General features: G+C 42.8%; 1 protein-coding gene across 2 annotated transcripts in view; it reads left to right on the top strand.

The window, feature by feature from the left end:
- DAB1 (DAB adaptor protein 1) overlaps positions 1–16,984 on the top strand; it is a 406,172-nt gene that overhangs the window by 244,517 nt on the left and 144,671 nt on the right. For both annotated transcript variants that reach the window (XM_049617084.1, XM_049617083.1), the window contains exon 3: positions 15,409–15,548. In XM_049617084.1, the coding sequence (XP_049473041.1) occupies positions 15,409–15,548 (140 nt within the window). The remainder of the gene's footprint in view (positions 1–15,408; positions 15,549–16,984) is intronic.

The raw sequence follows: 16,984 nt of genomic DNA on the forward strand, positions 1-16,984 counted from the left end.
GGTCTGAACTCTGGTGCCAAATTTAAACTGGAGGGAAAGGAACTTACAAGAGCACCAGTTCTCTGGGTAGGGCACCTGTTCACCAGAGAGGGCACCTCTCACTTTCCCACTTCCTTATTTCATTTGCAGACTTCAGGGTAGGTCTTGTCTATTTCGTATTGTAAATAAGGAATTTGCAGTGACTTAGTTGGGACCGGAGCCCTCGTGGTGGAGCAGGCACTGGGAGGTCGCATTTCCTAAATCCCACACGCCCTGCACACAGCTGGGATTTGAAAGGCCTTGAACGTTAAGTTACCAGGTTCCAGTGGCTTTGTGGTCATCACTGATTAGGAGGACTTGGTATCAGGAGGTGACTGCCTCCCGCTCAGGTCCTGATGCCACAACTCAGCTGTTGTGCTTACTTCCTCCCTTTTCCTGCTTCTTACATGGACAGTCTACGAGTAAGCCCTATCTGCCAGTCCTCTGTGGTGTATCTTGATTCAGCACCCCTCCTCCCTGTCTGCTGCCATCATTCTCATCCCGTCTCTCTCCTGGACCACACAGGAACTCGGGCTTCGACTCTGCCCCCTTTTGCTGCAGGGCGTTCAGAGAAATTTTTACAACAGGTGAGTCACAAGCCTGCCTGATGGCCCCCAGTTGCCTCTGATGGCACTGGAACCAGATCCCCAGTGCTTGCCCTGCCTTCTAAGGCAGCACAGGAAGGAGCCCTCACTCCCTCTTCTTTGCAGCCACTTCCCACCTCCTCCTGCTAGTACTGCTCTGCTCCCATCACACTGGCTTCTCTCTGTTTTGTAAACAGGCCAAACACATTCCCTCCTGGCATGACTGCCCTTTTCTTGTTGTTCACAGCTCCTTCCAAATGTCATTTCTTACAGAAATGCCTTCCTGGGCCAGCCCACGAATCCTTCCCGTCACTCTTCATTTCATCAGACTGTTTTATCATCTTCATAACACTTTTCACTATCTACACCCATCTTGTTCATAATTTATTTACTGGCTTATTATCTTCCTTCCCCTTTTCGATCAGAAGCTCTAGGAGAACAGGGACTTTGTTTTCTCTCTCTTGTTCCTGACTATACTCTGGCTCTGGGGCCAGTGCTACATCGTAGGCATTCAACACGTGTTTGTGGCATGGACAAATATTAGGCTGACTCTGTTAGAAACACAAGGGTGTCAGGGCTGGGCCCCTGCCCTTGCATTCATTACTAGTGATGTCGGGGGGCACTTAGTCACTGTCTGTTCCTGCACATTCCACTTAAAACCTCCATCACTGATATCTATCTCTGAGTTTAATCAAATGTAATTTATACTGCAGCCTTCTCAGTAAATAATTGATTTGCCCTCTCTGTTGTCTTCATCACAAATACTTCTTTGTGCTCTAAAGAAATAATTTAATCAGTCGATAGTATACACAGCCCTCTTGTTCAGAAGGCAGGTGGAAGATAAAGCATGAGCCTTGCTTGTACCAGAATATACCAGGACCAAAATAATCTCCCTTAAAAAACAGTCTGCAAACAAGTTGGCAGCAGAGGCACCCAATTAAATCCTCTTGTGTTTTTCTAATGGAGATGACCCCACAAAAGTTGTAGCTGCTGCAGAAGGAAGTTCCTGGCCAATTGCAGGCTGCATGTGAAAATAGAAACCCTTGTCCAGCTGTGGTTTAATTAACCTCTGTCTAGGTCCAAGAGCAGGCTTTCGTATTACGAGTGCTCACGCACATTGGGTGAGAACTCCAGCCCCAGGGTCCGGCTGCTGTGTGCTGCCGCCCTGTGACCTCGGAATAAATCCGATTCTCCTGCTTCTCACTTCTTTGCTCGCGGTGGCTTGACTTTCCGTGGGCACCATGTCCAGAGCTTACAAGGATTCTTTTGTAATCCAAAGCATACAGACAACCTTCCTTCGCCCTCCTATGTTGCTCCCAAAGAAAGACAGTGGGAGAGGTCAATTTTGCAGGTGTTTCCACACATTTGTCTGTTGCGAGCCCACACTTTTCTGGAATGGAACAAGGGGAGGGGGACATAAAGAAGCATCCACTCTGATATGTGTAGAAAGACTCCATGGAGGCATTCTCACAGGGAAAATCCATCTTTCTACTGTCTTTATGAGGAATTCTCAATATCGTATTTGTTTGCACTGTTTTTAACTGGAAACATAACCGTCTGATGATAGGAGATTGAGTCGATGAATCACGGATGCATCCATATGATGAGATATGCAGCCACTAAGAATCGTGTTACAAAAAATATCAATATGGGAGAAAATATATAATGCACTGCCAAATGAAAGAAGCAAGCTACAGATTTACAGCATGAATACATTTTTTTTTTTTGAGAAATGTATGTGTTCGTGTGTGCGTGTACACTTAGGAAAGTTTTGAAGAGTATGTACTCCAATGAAACCGTAGATATCCCTGGAATGCATCATGGGTGACTTTCCCATTTATTTTCTCTCCTGCATTTTCCAGATTTTAAGGTTTGAGCAAGTGTCACTTTGTAATTAGAAAGGGAAAAAAACAGTTGTTTTAAAGAATGAAAATAGAAAAGGTTTAAAAATGCATCTGTTATTTTTCACTTGATAACAAAGTCGTCTTCACTTGTCATCAGCTTCCAGCGTTTTGTAAATGCCTGCTTTGTAAACACCTCCCTGGTATGTGTCATGAGGTGCATTTGCCAAAGGGGCGGAGGGCAAGTTGTGGATTTCAGAAGAGCAAACCCCTCAGTACCTCCCAGTGCCGGTGGTGGTGAGGATGCCCTTGGGTGGCCGGCCACTCCACTCACCTCTGCAGACTCAGGTGCAACAGTGGCTGGCAAACACTCAACGCTTTTGCTGAGGGCCTTTGAGATGCATCTGGTGAGACGGTATTAGCCCTAGATTCACCTTCTTGATTAGGCTGAGTCTCATGGAACATCAGTATCTGTTTCTAGTAATGTGAGCCCTGGGTGCGGTTCCTGAGCCCTCCTACTCTTTCTGTCGGGCTATTGCAGGCACTTGCCGGCTTGCCTCTCCACGCCAAGACCCTCCCAACCCCCCGTCTTTCAGAACGCTCTTTCTCAAATGCATTGATTTTGTGTGGGCTTTGATGAAGTTCCGAGGAAACCAATGGCAGAGACTGAGATTTGCTCTAGAAAGCTTATTGGGGAATGCCCCCAGAATCAGCCCCGATGGGGAGTGCAGGTACAGGACTCAGCAGAGCCTGGGGCTAGGCTGTGGTACAGCTGCAGCCAAGGCATGCAGCTCTGCTTTGTCCTTTGGCCTTGAGGCAAGTCGGCAAGTCAAGGCTTGGGCCTTGGACTTTTACCCCCACCCATCTGATCACTCTGTCCTTGACTGGATGTGAGCTACAGGGGCAGTGGGGAGTGAGGTGAGAGTTACTCAGTTTTTTGGGTCTCTCCCATGACTACATGAGGTGTACGTGTTATTAAACTTGTGTTTGTTTTTCTACTGCTAATCTCTCTTTTATTCCAGGAAGGTCTCAGCCAAGAACCTATAAAGGTAGAGAAAATTACTATTTTTTTTCCTCCCCCAACACCCTGATGAAATGAAAGTATCGTTTCTGACACCATCAAGTAATAAAAATCAGAACTTTAGGCCGTTCAGGTGCTCAAAGAAATACTGAAATCTGTATTTAAGTGCTTCTAAAGAACTTTCAGGCTTTTTAAAAGTCGTACTTCTATAGAGTCACAGAAGTTTGTGAGCGTTACAAAGCAAAACACGCCAGGGAGTGAGGTGAGGGGAATACAGCTGTGGGTGAGGTGACTCTCTTGGGCGGAAGGCAATTCCCTGAGAGCAACTCACCCAAGAGCCTTCCTGAGCCAGTATGTCACCACCTAAAACTGGATCTGGGAGACGTACTACCTGTAGACTGCAGTCCACAGGAAAGGGATGAAAATGTTGTCATCACGTGATGCTGGCCAGGAGCTGCCCGACCCACCCATGTTGGATGCTTCAAATATGTGATGGCATTTAGTTCTTACAATGATCCTACAAGATGAGTGTTGACATCCTCATTTGCAGAGAGGTGAAGTAACTTGCTGTCAGCTGAGAGGCTTCTGAAAGTCAAAGCCAGCTGAGAACCCGGGTCTCTCCTGGACACTGTTCTTCCCCTCTTTCATTTCCCTGCCCTGCCCCTACGCCTGTTGTATTTTTTACTTCAGCTTCTGCCTTCATCCAAGGCACACCACACCCAGGGTAGGACCCTTTCAGTTGCAAGTGACAGAAACAAAAATAAAAACTGTGGCTGTGGACTCAGACTTGTGTCCTTCCCTGACCTCTGTGATCCTACTTCTTGCCAGCCCAAATCTTCAGAATCTCTTCCTTAAAACTTCTTCTGGTTAACTAGATTTATTTTTTGGCACTCCCGGCTCTCCCTTTTCCTCGCCCTGTTGTCTTAGGCACGTCTTTACCCTCTTGCAGCGTCAGTATTGTCCCCTGTAAGAAGGGACGAATAACTCGTACCATTCTCAGTCGCTGTGAGTAATAAAGGTGTGATAGAGAAGGACGTAACAAATCCTCTAAAGCCTGTTCTCTGCTTTGGTCTGATATTAGTGGCAACACACACTAGTTTGCCCCTTGGCCACCAGGCAAAAGACAGAAGCCTAGCCGTAAGTCACCTGAAAGGCCAGTGGTACGGGCCATCTTCAGGCTGTCAGTAAGCAGGCATGTAAAAATAAAGCTGCAGATTAGAAGCCAGACTGGTTAGTCCCAGACAGGCGGAATTAGCAGGATATACAAAGTTTCTTGGTCTTCATGGAGGGGTTCAGAAGGACTCAATCACAGAAGATTACAGATTATCTTTACAATCTTAAAAACAGGAAATTTCTCCCTTTTTTCCAACAGGAAAGCAAGGAAGGAAGGCAGGGAGAGAGGGATGGAAGGAAGGAAGAAAGAAAAGGAAGAGAGAAAAAGAAAGAGAAGGAAGAAGGAAGGGAGGGAAAGAGAGGGAGGGAGAGAGAGAAAAGAAAGAGAAAGAAGGGAGGGAGGGATGAAAAGGAAGGAAGGAAGGAAGGAAGGAAGGAAGGAAGGAAGGAAGAAGAAAGAGAGAGAAATGAGTACTAGTAGACCTCAAATGAAAGGAAAGAAGAACCCACCATCAGAGCATAAGGATCAGGTCATCTATACGGAGTCACTGACGGACCCTGCTTTATACTGCAGTTGTCTCTAATCTGACACAGCCTCAGAGTCAGAGGCCAGTCTTTGAAAATGCAGATTCCCAGCCTTTCGAATTAGAATCTTTGGAATCTTAGTACTTGGCTTTACACAGAAAGATGCCGGTGGATTCTAGATGCCCTTTATAGAGAGCTCTTTTCAGAAGTACCAATGAAGAACATCTTTTTAAGGGAATGTGTGCGTGAATAATAGCTTGAATATTATTTTAGCTCCTTAATTAGTTTACCTTTTAGCAATAATGACAGCAACCATGTTCATAAAAGCACATTTTAACAGCCCCCTAAATGTGTTGTTCTCCTTATTCTGCTCACTACCCAGCTAGTTAATTACATAAAATCAGCATTCTCTCCTACGCAGCTAGGATACATAATTATTTGTCCATTGCAAATCAACACCTGGATAATTGCAAGATAGAATTCTAAGTAAAATAAGTTATCTCTGCTGCTGGGCTCGGAAATTCCCCCCACAATCTGTTCTTAAATTGGACAACATAACAGACAACAGAGCTCTTTCAGCAGTGGATAGAATCATGTTAGATGGGGTGGGGTGGAGGGGGGAAACTCTTTGAAATTTTCTTATCATCAAGATGGATGGCCTGGTGATTCAGATAGATATGCAGAAGGAGGGAGGATGTCTCAGTTTGGGTATTTTGTTAATAATTCATAAGTTGATCTTTGTGGTTGCCTTCAGGAAGGAACATCCTGTTCCTAACTGCACACTTATTCCCAGGCAACCAAAAAAATTTTCCAAACAGCTGGGAGCATCACTCCTACTGCCATAGACTTTGCTAGGGTTAGCTTTGGGCCACCGGTGCTTAATGTGAAATATATTCTTTGGGGAGGAGGACGGCAATAAATATTTACTGAATGACTGATGTGCCAGGGAGTGCGCAAAGAGGAAAATGTGTATTATTTCATATAACCCTTCTAACTGTCCTAGAGAGGAGTGCAGATAACTACAGTGTTTTAGAGATGGAGAAGCTAACAGTCAGAAAAGTTAAATAACTTTCCCAGTATTAGATATACACAAAGTTACAGAGCTACTAAAACACCACTGGACTCCCAAGAGTTAGACATCATGCCCCTCACGGGCAGTGTGGTGTTATGCCAGTGACTTCGCTTCCTGTGCCCCAGCCTCCTCCCATCCAGTGGGTTGCAGTGTTTGTCTCCAAGGTGTTACGATTATTCACTAAGACAGTTTATGAAAATTGGACAGGCTTGTCTTCAGGTATCATCCAGCTTTTTACTCCTCCTTCTAAATTCTGGCCCCCTCATTATAGACTGCATGTTGGTGTCTTACCCTCCCCCCTAGCCATCCACCCAAGGAAATTCATACATTGAAGCCCTAATGCCCCATGTGGTGGTATTGGAGGTGGGGCTTTGGGAAGGTAATTAGGTTTAGATTAAGTCACAAGGGTCACCCCTGTAATGGAATTAGTGCCCTTGTAAAAGGAAGAGAGATAGCACACTCACTCTGACCCCCTTGATCTTGGACTTTCAGTCCCTAGAACTGTTGTTTAAGCCACCCCATCTGTGGTATTTTTGTTACAGAGCTGACTGAGACACTTCCTTAGATGTATAAGTATCTAAACATAGAAGTGAACACTCAGCTCAGTATAAGAAATTTGTTGAAGTTGACCTCTGCTAGACAGGGAAATACTGTAACTGTCAAAAGCTAAAGGAATTCACAACCAGGCTGACCACATTAGGGAAAAAAAAACCCACTTATCTTGGCTCTTGTGTGAGTTTCTGTGGCTGTGCTCATTATAATCTGTGATGAGGGTGGGAGGGAGGTAAAGAGAAAATAATCTTGGCTGTGAAATATCTTTTATTTGACCATTAGCAGTCTTTAGTGAACAGCCTGGAGCAGGAGACAGAGACCGTTTATTACTCTAGTGGATTCTGTGGGCTGTCGGGCTCACTGTCCTAAAAAATGCTAATTGCCTGCTTCCTCTGGATCCTGACTTCTGACAAAGGTGCCTCGTAGTTGAAGCTTCTGCCAGGTCATTCCCAGTGTGGGACCTCCACGTTGGCAGTGCCTTCTGTTCCAAGACAGGGTCTCAGTGTTCTTCCTGACGGCATCCTTGAGGGCTGTTCAAACCGCAGAATTTACTCAGTGCCCTGGGGACTGCCTCGATTTAAATTCTGAGGAGAGGAATTTCCTGGGTTGCAAGGGGATCAGGTTGTGATGAGGTTGAGAAACGCTCTTCCTTAATGGCTCAAAGCAAAGGCAACGGTTAAAATAACTATGGGTGTGACATTTACATTATCCCATTAGGGATTTTATTCCTTGGAGATTGTGCATCACACTCACAGAATAGTTTTGAAATAGGGTCTGTATGGAAGGGGTGCTTAGTGACCCCTTACACTTCCCCACAGTGATTCTGGCTCCAGGAGTCTACTTGCCTCTTTTGAATAAAGAAATAAATTCATTCATTTATTCAATTATTCAGAAGATCTGGGCACTGTGGGTCCACTCTGTGTCAGGTACCATGCTAGGTTCAGAAACCACAGATGAATCCGCCCCAGCCGCCGCTCTGGTGGAGTTAAGTGCAGAGAAGGAGGCATGAAGATAAAGTCAATGAGGTGCTCTAGATGCTGTGACAGATGCTGTGAGGGAATATTGTACAGTTTGTGTCTATGTGTTAGGAAAATGCTGAGCTCTGGTACCTTGGTCAACAAGTCGAACACTGTGTTCCATCTCTGACTTTCTGGAGTTTACAGACTAAGGAGAAGGCTGGATTTAAACAGGTTATTACAAATGAGATCATTAGTTGCAAGAATGCAAGGGGATTATCAGGAGAATACTGCGGATGCCTCTCAGAGGGGATCTCGCGGATAGACCCCTGGGATCAGAGGACCCCTGGGCACATGGTGCTGTGCTGAGACCTCAGGTGTGGAAGAGGAGGGGCAGGGGGTGAAGAAAGACAGGGCTGGGAAATGCCTTCCAGGCCCAGAGAACAGCAGGTGCAAAACTACAGAGCATAGCATGAGGTTGCACAGAGCAAGTCTGTTGGAGGATCTGGATAAAGGCCAGAATGTGAGAGAAATGGCAGAAAGGGGTCCAAAGTGAGGTTGATGGGTTCAAGAGGTGCCTTATAAGATACGTTAAAGATGTTCATTTTAGTCAGTGGGGTATGGGGGTTAGGAAAGGAGGAGTTCTTCAAAAAAAAAAAAGTGCCAGCCCTCAGAGCAGACGATGTATTTGATTGGAAGGTATACTTGCAACGTTTATCAAGTAGACAAGGCAAGTCAGAGAAGACAAAATAGCATGGGCAAAGGGCATGGCGAAGCCTGGCCCGTAGGACTGGAGATTAAGCAGAAATGAGATGGGAGGAGAGGAGGCCACCTGTTGTGGGCAGGTTGAAGGCAATGACATTTCAAGGGTTGGTAGTGTGGTGATGAGGTGGCATTGGGGCTGGATCTCTTTGGAGGCAGCATGGGGCAGGGATTAGAGGGTGACCCTAGAGGCATCTCTCCGGCGTCTCCCGGGTGCCTCCAGATGCTTAAGAGTAATGGATATGCACCCTGCCTACCCCCACTGTCCATGAAGGATATCACCCCCTAGGGTTACCAGTTGTCCACTGTAAAATTAGAAATGGACCATTCTTGGAAACCCAAATGGCTTATTATGATTGTAGGCTTGCCGTGACTCCCTGAGGACTTTTCAAATTGTTACTTCTCAGAGAAATATGCAAGGAAGAAAGCATTATGAGATGCAGACACCCCCGGGGTATGCAAGATAATCTGCTGGGGATGTGGGAAATTATGAGACATCTATTTATATTTGGTTCTAAACTAAAACATTTTAAGACTGATGAGCTCTAATAATATTAATATGTAGTTTATAAGTGGTACATGTTTATACTACATGTAGGTAAATTATACAGAAATACACCTCTTTTTTTAAATTTATTTATAGGCTCAAAAATATCTTACTAAGAGAGACATGTGGTTAAAAATAAAAATCGTAACCCTGGAAATCCTGGTTCTGTGAACTGAGGCAGACCTTTTCTTAAATCCTGGCTCTGGCTCTGATCTAGATGTATCAGTTTAGGCAGTATGACCATTCTGAATTTCTGTTTCTAAGAAGGGATCCAGCAGACAGAGTTGATCCAGATACAGGAGACAGGTCTTCCTCAAAGACTACTGGGTCCTTCCCACTAGACTCAGAGTCTCGGTAGATGCTATTTGGGAATCTGCGATTTGGGATTTTGGGGAGTGGTGGTCGTTGTTGTTGTTTTACAGGTGATTCTCCATTAGATTAGAATTAAAAATGTCTGCGGTATGTCCATGAGTGCAGGGGTATTTATGTTTTGTTCACTGCTGTGTCTCTAGCACCTTAGAACACATAGTGGGGGTAGGGGGGTGGCGCCTAGATGGCTTAGTCGGATGAGCGTCTGACTTTGGCCCAGGTCATGATCTCACGGTTCGAGGGTTTGAGCCCCTAATTGGGCTCTCTGCTGTCACCACAGAGCCTGCTTTGGAACCTCTGTCCCCCTCTCTCTTTGCCCCTCCCCCACTCTCTCAAAATAAATAAAAAAGCTTTAAAAAAAAGAACACATAGTAGGTACTCAATATATATTGACTGAGTGAATTAAAGAATGCATGGTCAATCCATCAATCCATGAGAGCCTTATACTTCCCCCAATGTTGCCCCAGTGTTATTTACATCTAATCCTCAGAACAGACAGGGTCATGAAGCGCTCCTGTGGCCTAGAGAACAGAGTCCAAAGCTTCAGGCCTTCCAGGAATAGGCCCCCACAGCCTTGGCCTGCATCACACGAGGCCTGTGCTCTAACACAGTGCTTCCCGAGCACATTAATGGGCCCAGGCTCACCCAAAACCATTCTAACCAGAATCTGTAAAAAGTTCCCAAGGTGATTCTAAAACGTAGCCAGGGCTGAGAAACATTCAGACTAGACTAACCCAGTGACTCACTTTCCCCCAAATATCATCATGCTTTTTGCTCTTCTGGAAGTTTCTCCCTCACTTATCTGCTTGATGAACCCTGCTTTCTCACCAAGCCTTCCTCGAATGACAGGAACCTCTGCCGCTGTTCCTAATTCCCTCCCCGCCAAACAAGTGATCTCTCTTCCCCTCAGCTCCCTATGACATTCACAGTCATATTTTGTAAAGCCATATGTGTCCCTTTCTAAAATGTGGCATCCCCCAAATGGGAGAGGAGACTCTTTCTGCATACCTAGGTAGCACATTGCCTAGCACAAAGAATGCCCTGGGGCAGTGTCCTATACAAATGATGATGATACAATTAGGATGACCACACAATTTGTTGTCCAAACAGGGATAATTTTGAGAGTAATAGGACGATAGGAATAATAGCATCAGGACAAAAGGTGTACACAGGACTGCCCCAGACAAACTGGAAATATGATCACCTAGGTAACAGTGGTCAGTTTTGATTGAGCTCTGTCAGTCACTGTCCTACATTGCTGTCTATGTGTCGTTTCTGTGACCTACCCAACGACCCAGTATGGGAGCAATGGTTATTATTTACACTACACAGACAAAGACACTGTGGCAGACATGGAAGGGAACTTGCCCAACGCATCACAATTAAGGGAGTGGATGGGAGAGCGGGGACCAGAATGCAAGTCCTTTGAATACAGAGCTCTGGTTCTGGGCCATTAAACCCTATTGCCTGCCAGTGAAGATCTCAGGTCTTGGAATGGGACAGGATGAGATTCTATTCCCAGCTCAGCTTGCAGCAATTTTAGTTACCTCTCTGGTCTTGGTTTCTTCATTTATAGAATGATGACTATGCGTATTTCCAGTAGCCCTAGATTAAGAGGGATAAGGTCTGAGAAGATCAGGCATGGTGTGTGTGTTTAGGATGTACTTAGTAAGACAGCTGCCAATTTACTGTAGGCTCCATAAGGCATCTACACAAATAGCTGTGACACAAAGTAAAAAGTCAAAGGGCTATAACAGAGTATGGTGCAAGGTCAACCGAGGCCAAAGAGCCTAATGGTTAAAAGCATGAGATTTTTCATAACACCCAGGTTCAAATTCAGGCTTTCGGATTTGACCGTGTCCGATTTGAATAGACATTTCTCCAGATAAGATTTGCAAAAGGACACTGAGCACAAGAAAAGATGCTCGATGTCATTAGTCCTGAGGAGAATGCAAAAGAAAACTGTGATATCACTGAACACCCACGAGGACAGCTAAAGCAAAAAAGACACAAATATTGGCAAGACTATCTGGTAGAGAAACGGAAGCCCTCGTACTTTGCAGGTGGGATTGTAAACTGGTACAGCCACTTTGGGAAAATGCTTTGATAGTTTCTTAAAACTTTAAACATAGAGTTACCATATGACCCAGTATTATACCTAGGAGAGAAATGGTATAATACTACGAATTGAAAACTATGCCCACACAGTAACTGATACACCAGTGTCATAGCAGCGTTGTTCATAATAGCCTCCAAATGGAAACAGCCCAAATGTCCATTGGCTGATGTGGTATCTTGATGCAATGGAATATTATTCAGCCCCCCCTCCCCCAAAAACGACATGAAGTACAGGCACATGCTGTAACATGGAAGAACCTTAAAAATGTGATGATAAGAGAAAGAAGCTAGTTACAAAGGACCACACATTGTATGCTACCATCTATATGAAATGCAGTTTGCTTCCAAAATAGGCAAGTCCATATAGGCTGAAAATAGTTGAGTGGTTGCCGAGGTTGCCTTCTTGTAGAGATTGAATTGAATGGTATGGGAATTATATCTCAATAAAGCTGTTATTTAAAAAATTCAGGCTCTGCTGTTGGTGTTGGTCATTGACATTATCTTCTGTAAAATAGGGCAGGTGACAGACTGTAAGTTAAAGAGCAGGTGTGAGGGTTAAATGAGAGTTTGCATGTAAAATCTTGGCACAGTGACTGGTATGATAAACAGTCAATAATTGATAGTGACGATGATGATGTCGCTTAAACATAGGTCCTTTCTTTTGTCCATCCTGACGTCTATGGTCAGTGGTGCTTTCAGCGAAATAGTCTGGGGATGCACGATGACTTGTGATGTGTGAAGACTGACCCTTTCCCTAGCACTCTCAAATCGTATGTGCCTCTGATGGAATAGCCTTATGGCTCTGATATCTGTTATTTATTTCTTAACTAATATAACTGAGACCTTGCTCAAGATGTACTCATGAAAAATTACCCTTTTAATGGTGGAGCATTTAATGAGAAACTGGATTATCTACTGCATAAGTGCCCTTCATACAAATTAGCTTGGCCCTGGGTCCTAATCTAAATTGGGCTCCCTACTTTCCTCTAAATGGCCTAATATTTTCTTATTAATCTCTGCCCTTGTTCACCTGATCTGGCTCTGTCTCCTTATGAAGCGCTCTCCTTGGTAGAGCTCTGTGCTTTGATAAATGTTTCTTAAGGCTGTCTTTCTATCTGACTCATGGACAATTTGCGGGACATGATGTAGAGGCCAGAAGCTATTTGTTCCATTTTTTTTTTAACGTTTATTTATTTTTGAGACAGAGAGAGACAGAGCATGAACGGGGGAGGGGCAGAGAGAGAGGGAGACACAGAATCGGAAGCAGGCTCCAGGCTCCGAGCCATCAGCTCAGAGCCCAACGCGGGGCTTGATCTCACGGACCGCGAGATCGTGACCTGAGCTGAATCGGACGCTTAACCGACTGAGCCACCCAGGCGCCCCTGTTCCATTTTCAAGCTGTCTCTCCAGTGGAATTTTAATGATACCAGTGTATTGGGTGTCAACAGATTTGGACCAGGTGAGTTTGTGTATAACCTAAAGATGGGGAAGTAAGGTAGAGTGAGAAGCGATTAATCATGGTGGTTAAGAGAACAGGCTTCAAAAACACAGAACACAAGCAAACCATGAGCCTGGGCTTTGGCATCAGACATATCTGGATTCAGGTCCCACTGAGTAAGTTTGGACAAGTTACTTGGCCTCTTAGATGTTTCATTTAGATTCTCATTTACTAAACCTGGGTAAAAGCACATACCTCTAGGGTTACTTCTAAGGTTAAACAAGTTGGTGTATACAACGTGCTTTGTACAGAACATGATAAATACTACCTGGAGTGGTTATTATAAGTAAAGCTTGGAGAAGTCCCTCATAGTAAAAGGGATTTGATTAGTGACTGAAATAATATCATGGGTTGAAAAGGCTGAGATGGTATTCGTGGTAGAGTAAGAAAACCTTCCCAAGAAACAGAGTAAGCCATAGGCCACTCCTACCCGACACCCCATGATAATGCAAGGAGAGGTAACTTGTCGTACATGGCCCTGTTGTTTGGGTAGGTGTCTGCACAGGGTTTATCATGGAAAATGTCCTCTTTGTTCTTAGCTTTAATCTCTGACAATCTGCCCTCACAGAACCCTGGGCCTTAATTTTTACGTCAATTACAGATCATGACTAATTATGCATATGTTATATCTGCTTTGTGGACTATAATTCAAAGGCTTTACTATACGAGGAGTCAGCAAGGGTACAGGGGGAAAAAGCACCAGCTGGAAATTAGGGGTCTGGTTCTGCAGACATTCCTTTGTGCCCTCCTTCCTTCAGCATTCTGTCTTCTCTTCTTCATTCACTGGGCTGGTAATAGTGGTGACAGCTGCCATTTTCTGAGCACTCACCATGTGAATCCATGCTTTGCACATACTGTCTCCTCTAAGTTACTATTCGCAATGAATCTGACGGTGGATATTTTATCCAACATCCGTCAGATGAGGAAACTGAAGCTCGGCGGACAGGTTAGTTGGCTTTCAAGTGAGAAAGCCATACTTTGAAATGAGGATAGCCAAATAAAGCCGTACCTTCTTACACAACCAGCGCAATGCACATTTACGCATTTTTTATTTTTGGTCACCAAACTCTTGAGCTTATAGGGGCACAGACTTAGTCTCATACATTTGTTGCAGTGACTTATAGCGTCTGGCACGGAGGAGATGCTCAGTAAGGGATGATTGAATCGATGAATGAAATGCAAGTTGTATTTCTTTCAGTAGAAAAGCATTATGCAGTGGTTAATCATTGCTGTTGTTTTCTTCCCCCCTCTATTTTCAGCTGAAATAATTCTCAGCCCCACATTATGGAAAGGCCTTAGTTTGCACATCATATACATAGAGAGAAGTAGGCTGAGTTAGCTCTAATGTGCTCAGCTCAAAGTTTCTCACCAATGATGGAAGGCTTGATGGAGGAGGTATTGGAAGTTCAAGTTAATGATGTTCCAGGAGATGAATATCAGGAGACTAGGGTGCTCCAGGTTTTAAGAACCATATGTGCAATGCCCCATATTCTGATGAGTTATATGAAAGTTTGATGATATTAGAAATTTTAATTACGGTGTATTCATCTTTTTTTCTGACCATGTGAACTTGCACAAGCTCCTTGAATTTTATGACCTTCATCTTCATTGTCTACAAAATGGATATGGTTGAGTTTTTATGAAGAGTGGGCATAAAGTTTATAAAACATCTCCCGTGAAGCACTCAGTTAGCAGTAACTTTACTGTCCTTATTTTATATGGATGTATTTGAACTTCTGGTTGACACGTCTTAGCAAAATATTATGTTAGTAATTATTGAGAAGGGCTGTTGCGGGATATGGGCGCACCATACCAAGTAGCCAATTTCTACACACACATGAGTTAGCAGAAGAGATATTGTAAAACCATTTTTTTGATAATTGTCCCTGGGTCATTACTTGATACAAAGCAATTACTCTGGAGTCTCACTATAAAACAGCCCACGGAATGGGGTGTAAGAGGGTCTTGGACCCTGGCCAAAGTCATATTAAATGCTGGAAATGCCAAAGAGGCTCAGTGCTAATACTATTGTAACAAGAATGTCAGACATGAACTCAGTGGGTGATTATTACTTGTTGAATACCTAGTGTGTATCAAACTCTGTACTGGGTGCTTTACACATGTTGTCTGATTTAATTATCTTAGTGCCCCACTGGGGTTGGTTATTTGTAACTCTTTTTTTTTTTTTTTTTTTTTTTTTCCTCTTGCCTGAGAAAACAGAGGCTCAGAGAGAAGTAATTTGCCTCCAGATTTAAAATGATAGAGCCAGACTTTGCATCCAGGAGAACTACCATTCTTTTCTACTTGGTCCAGTGATTTGACTTTCTCAGAACAGAAGTGAAACCAGAGACCGAATCTTGGCCCTGTGGATATTTAAAGACAGTGGGACCTGAATACTTACATGCCTGAATCATGCTTTTCTCTGTTCTCAGGTCAGGATCGCAGTGAAGCCACTTTGATAAAGAGGTTTAAAGGTGAAGGGGTCCGGTACAAGGCCAAACTGATCGGGATTGATGAGGTTTCTGCAGCTCGGGGAGACAAGTTATGTCAAGATTCCATGATGAAACTCAAGGTACCACAACAACAGTTTACTTCCAATATTACGGGTTTAATAGGACTGAGGGAAGGGGTGATTATGATCATTATGGTAAAACTTTTTACTTATTCGTTTATTAGTAAACTACTTGTTTCACTGATGAATCACTGCATGTATTCATTGGGAAGAGATTTTAATCATTATGGAGTGACTGCTGGCAATTCTTTGCTGTGCCCAGTTTTGTAATTTCTGAGCATATCACCTTTTATTCAATTTTATCTTCATTGTGCAATGCCTGCAAAAATAAAAGTTAAATTGTCAAATTTTATAGTCCCTCAGATTTTATGAATCTTAAACCCTTTGTTATTTTTGAATACATTTTAAATGTTTTACTGTATGATAAATAGGTAAAAGATGTTCTGTTAAGATAAAAGCTAATTTTACTCATTCTTATAATTTCTATTAATGTTGCCAAACACCCCATAAAAGAAACATATTTTTTAAAGTAATATGTAATAAGATTTGGAGATTTCGAGATATCATAGAGAGGTTTCTGATTATAAATGCTTTAAAGAAGGCTTTTTTATTGTGAAATCTAAGAAAGAAATTGGGGAAAAATACACAAAATAAGAAAATTATGTGACTAAATGACCTTTAAAACATATGAAAAAGCATTTTTTGTTCCCATGTTCTGGTCTTCATACAGTCTATGTTTCATTCTTTTAAAAAGTGATTTACAATATTTGAAAAACAAATAATTTAGCAGGAAGTCTGCAAGATACTTGATGCATCTCGTACACGTAATTTAAGTATTTTCCTGACTGTAGAATTCACAAATGTTTATTGTAAAATATTTTGAAAATACAGACAAGTATAAAGAGAAAAATTGAAAACATCTATAATTCCACCACACAAAGAAAATCAGTGTGTAACTTACAATCTGTCTTTGTATTTTCATGTATATTATATGAATTATAAATACATAATACAATTGGAATTACTATTTATATAGTCTTACATTTTTTTTCTCATCTAATATTATATTATGATAATTTTTTAAATATCTTCAAATAGTTCCTCAAGACATAACTTTATATATATATACACACATACATACACACACACACACACACACACACACACACATATATATATATACATTTTTTTTAAGTGTAAGAAATAAGGAAGAAAAGAAAAATAATATACAAGATTGGCCAAGTGCCTCAAAGTACAAACTAGGGCAGTATCTGTAAAACACCCTCTCCATTGCCTTTTCTTTCCTATTTGCTTAACAAATCAGAGCTATTATTTTTATTTATGTTATACAATTTTTCTCTGCAGTTTAAGATGTATAACAGATGCTAAGTGCCCCTATAGTGTGGCTGTAGGAATCATCCTTTTTAAAAATCGTATTTTCTAAAATGTGTACCAGTTTCTTCTCTAGCTGTTACATAAGCAAGCTTTATTTTAAT

This window comes from Panthera uncia (genome assembly GCF_023721935.1).
Source record: "Panthera uncia isolate 11264 chromosome C1 unlocalized genomic scaffold, Puncia_PCG_1.0 HiC_scaffold_4, whole genome shotgun sequence".
Classification (NCBI taxonomy): Eukaryota; Metazoa; Chordata; class Mammalia; order Carnivora; family Felidae; genus Panthera; species Panthera uncia.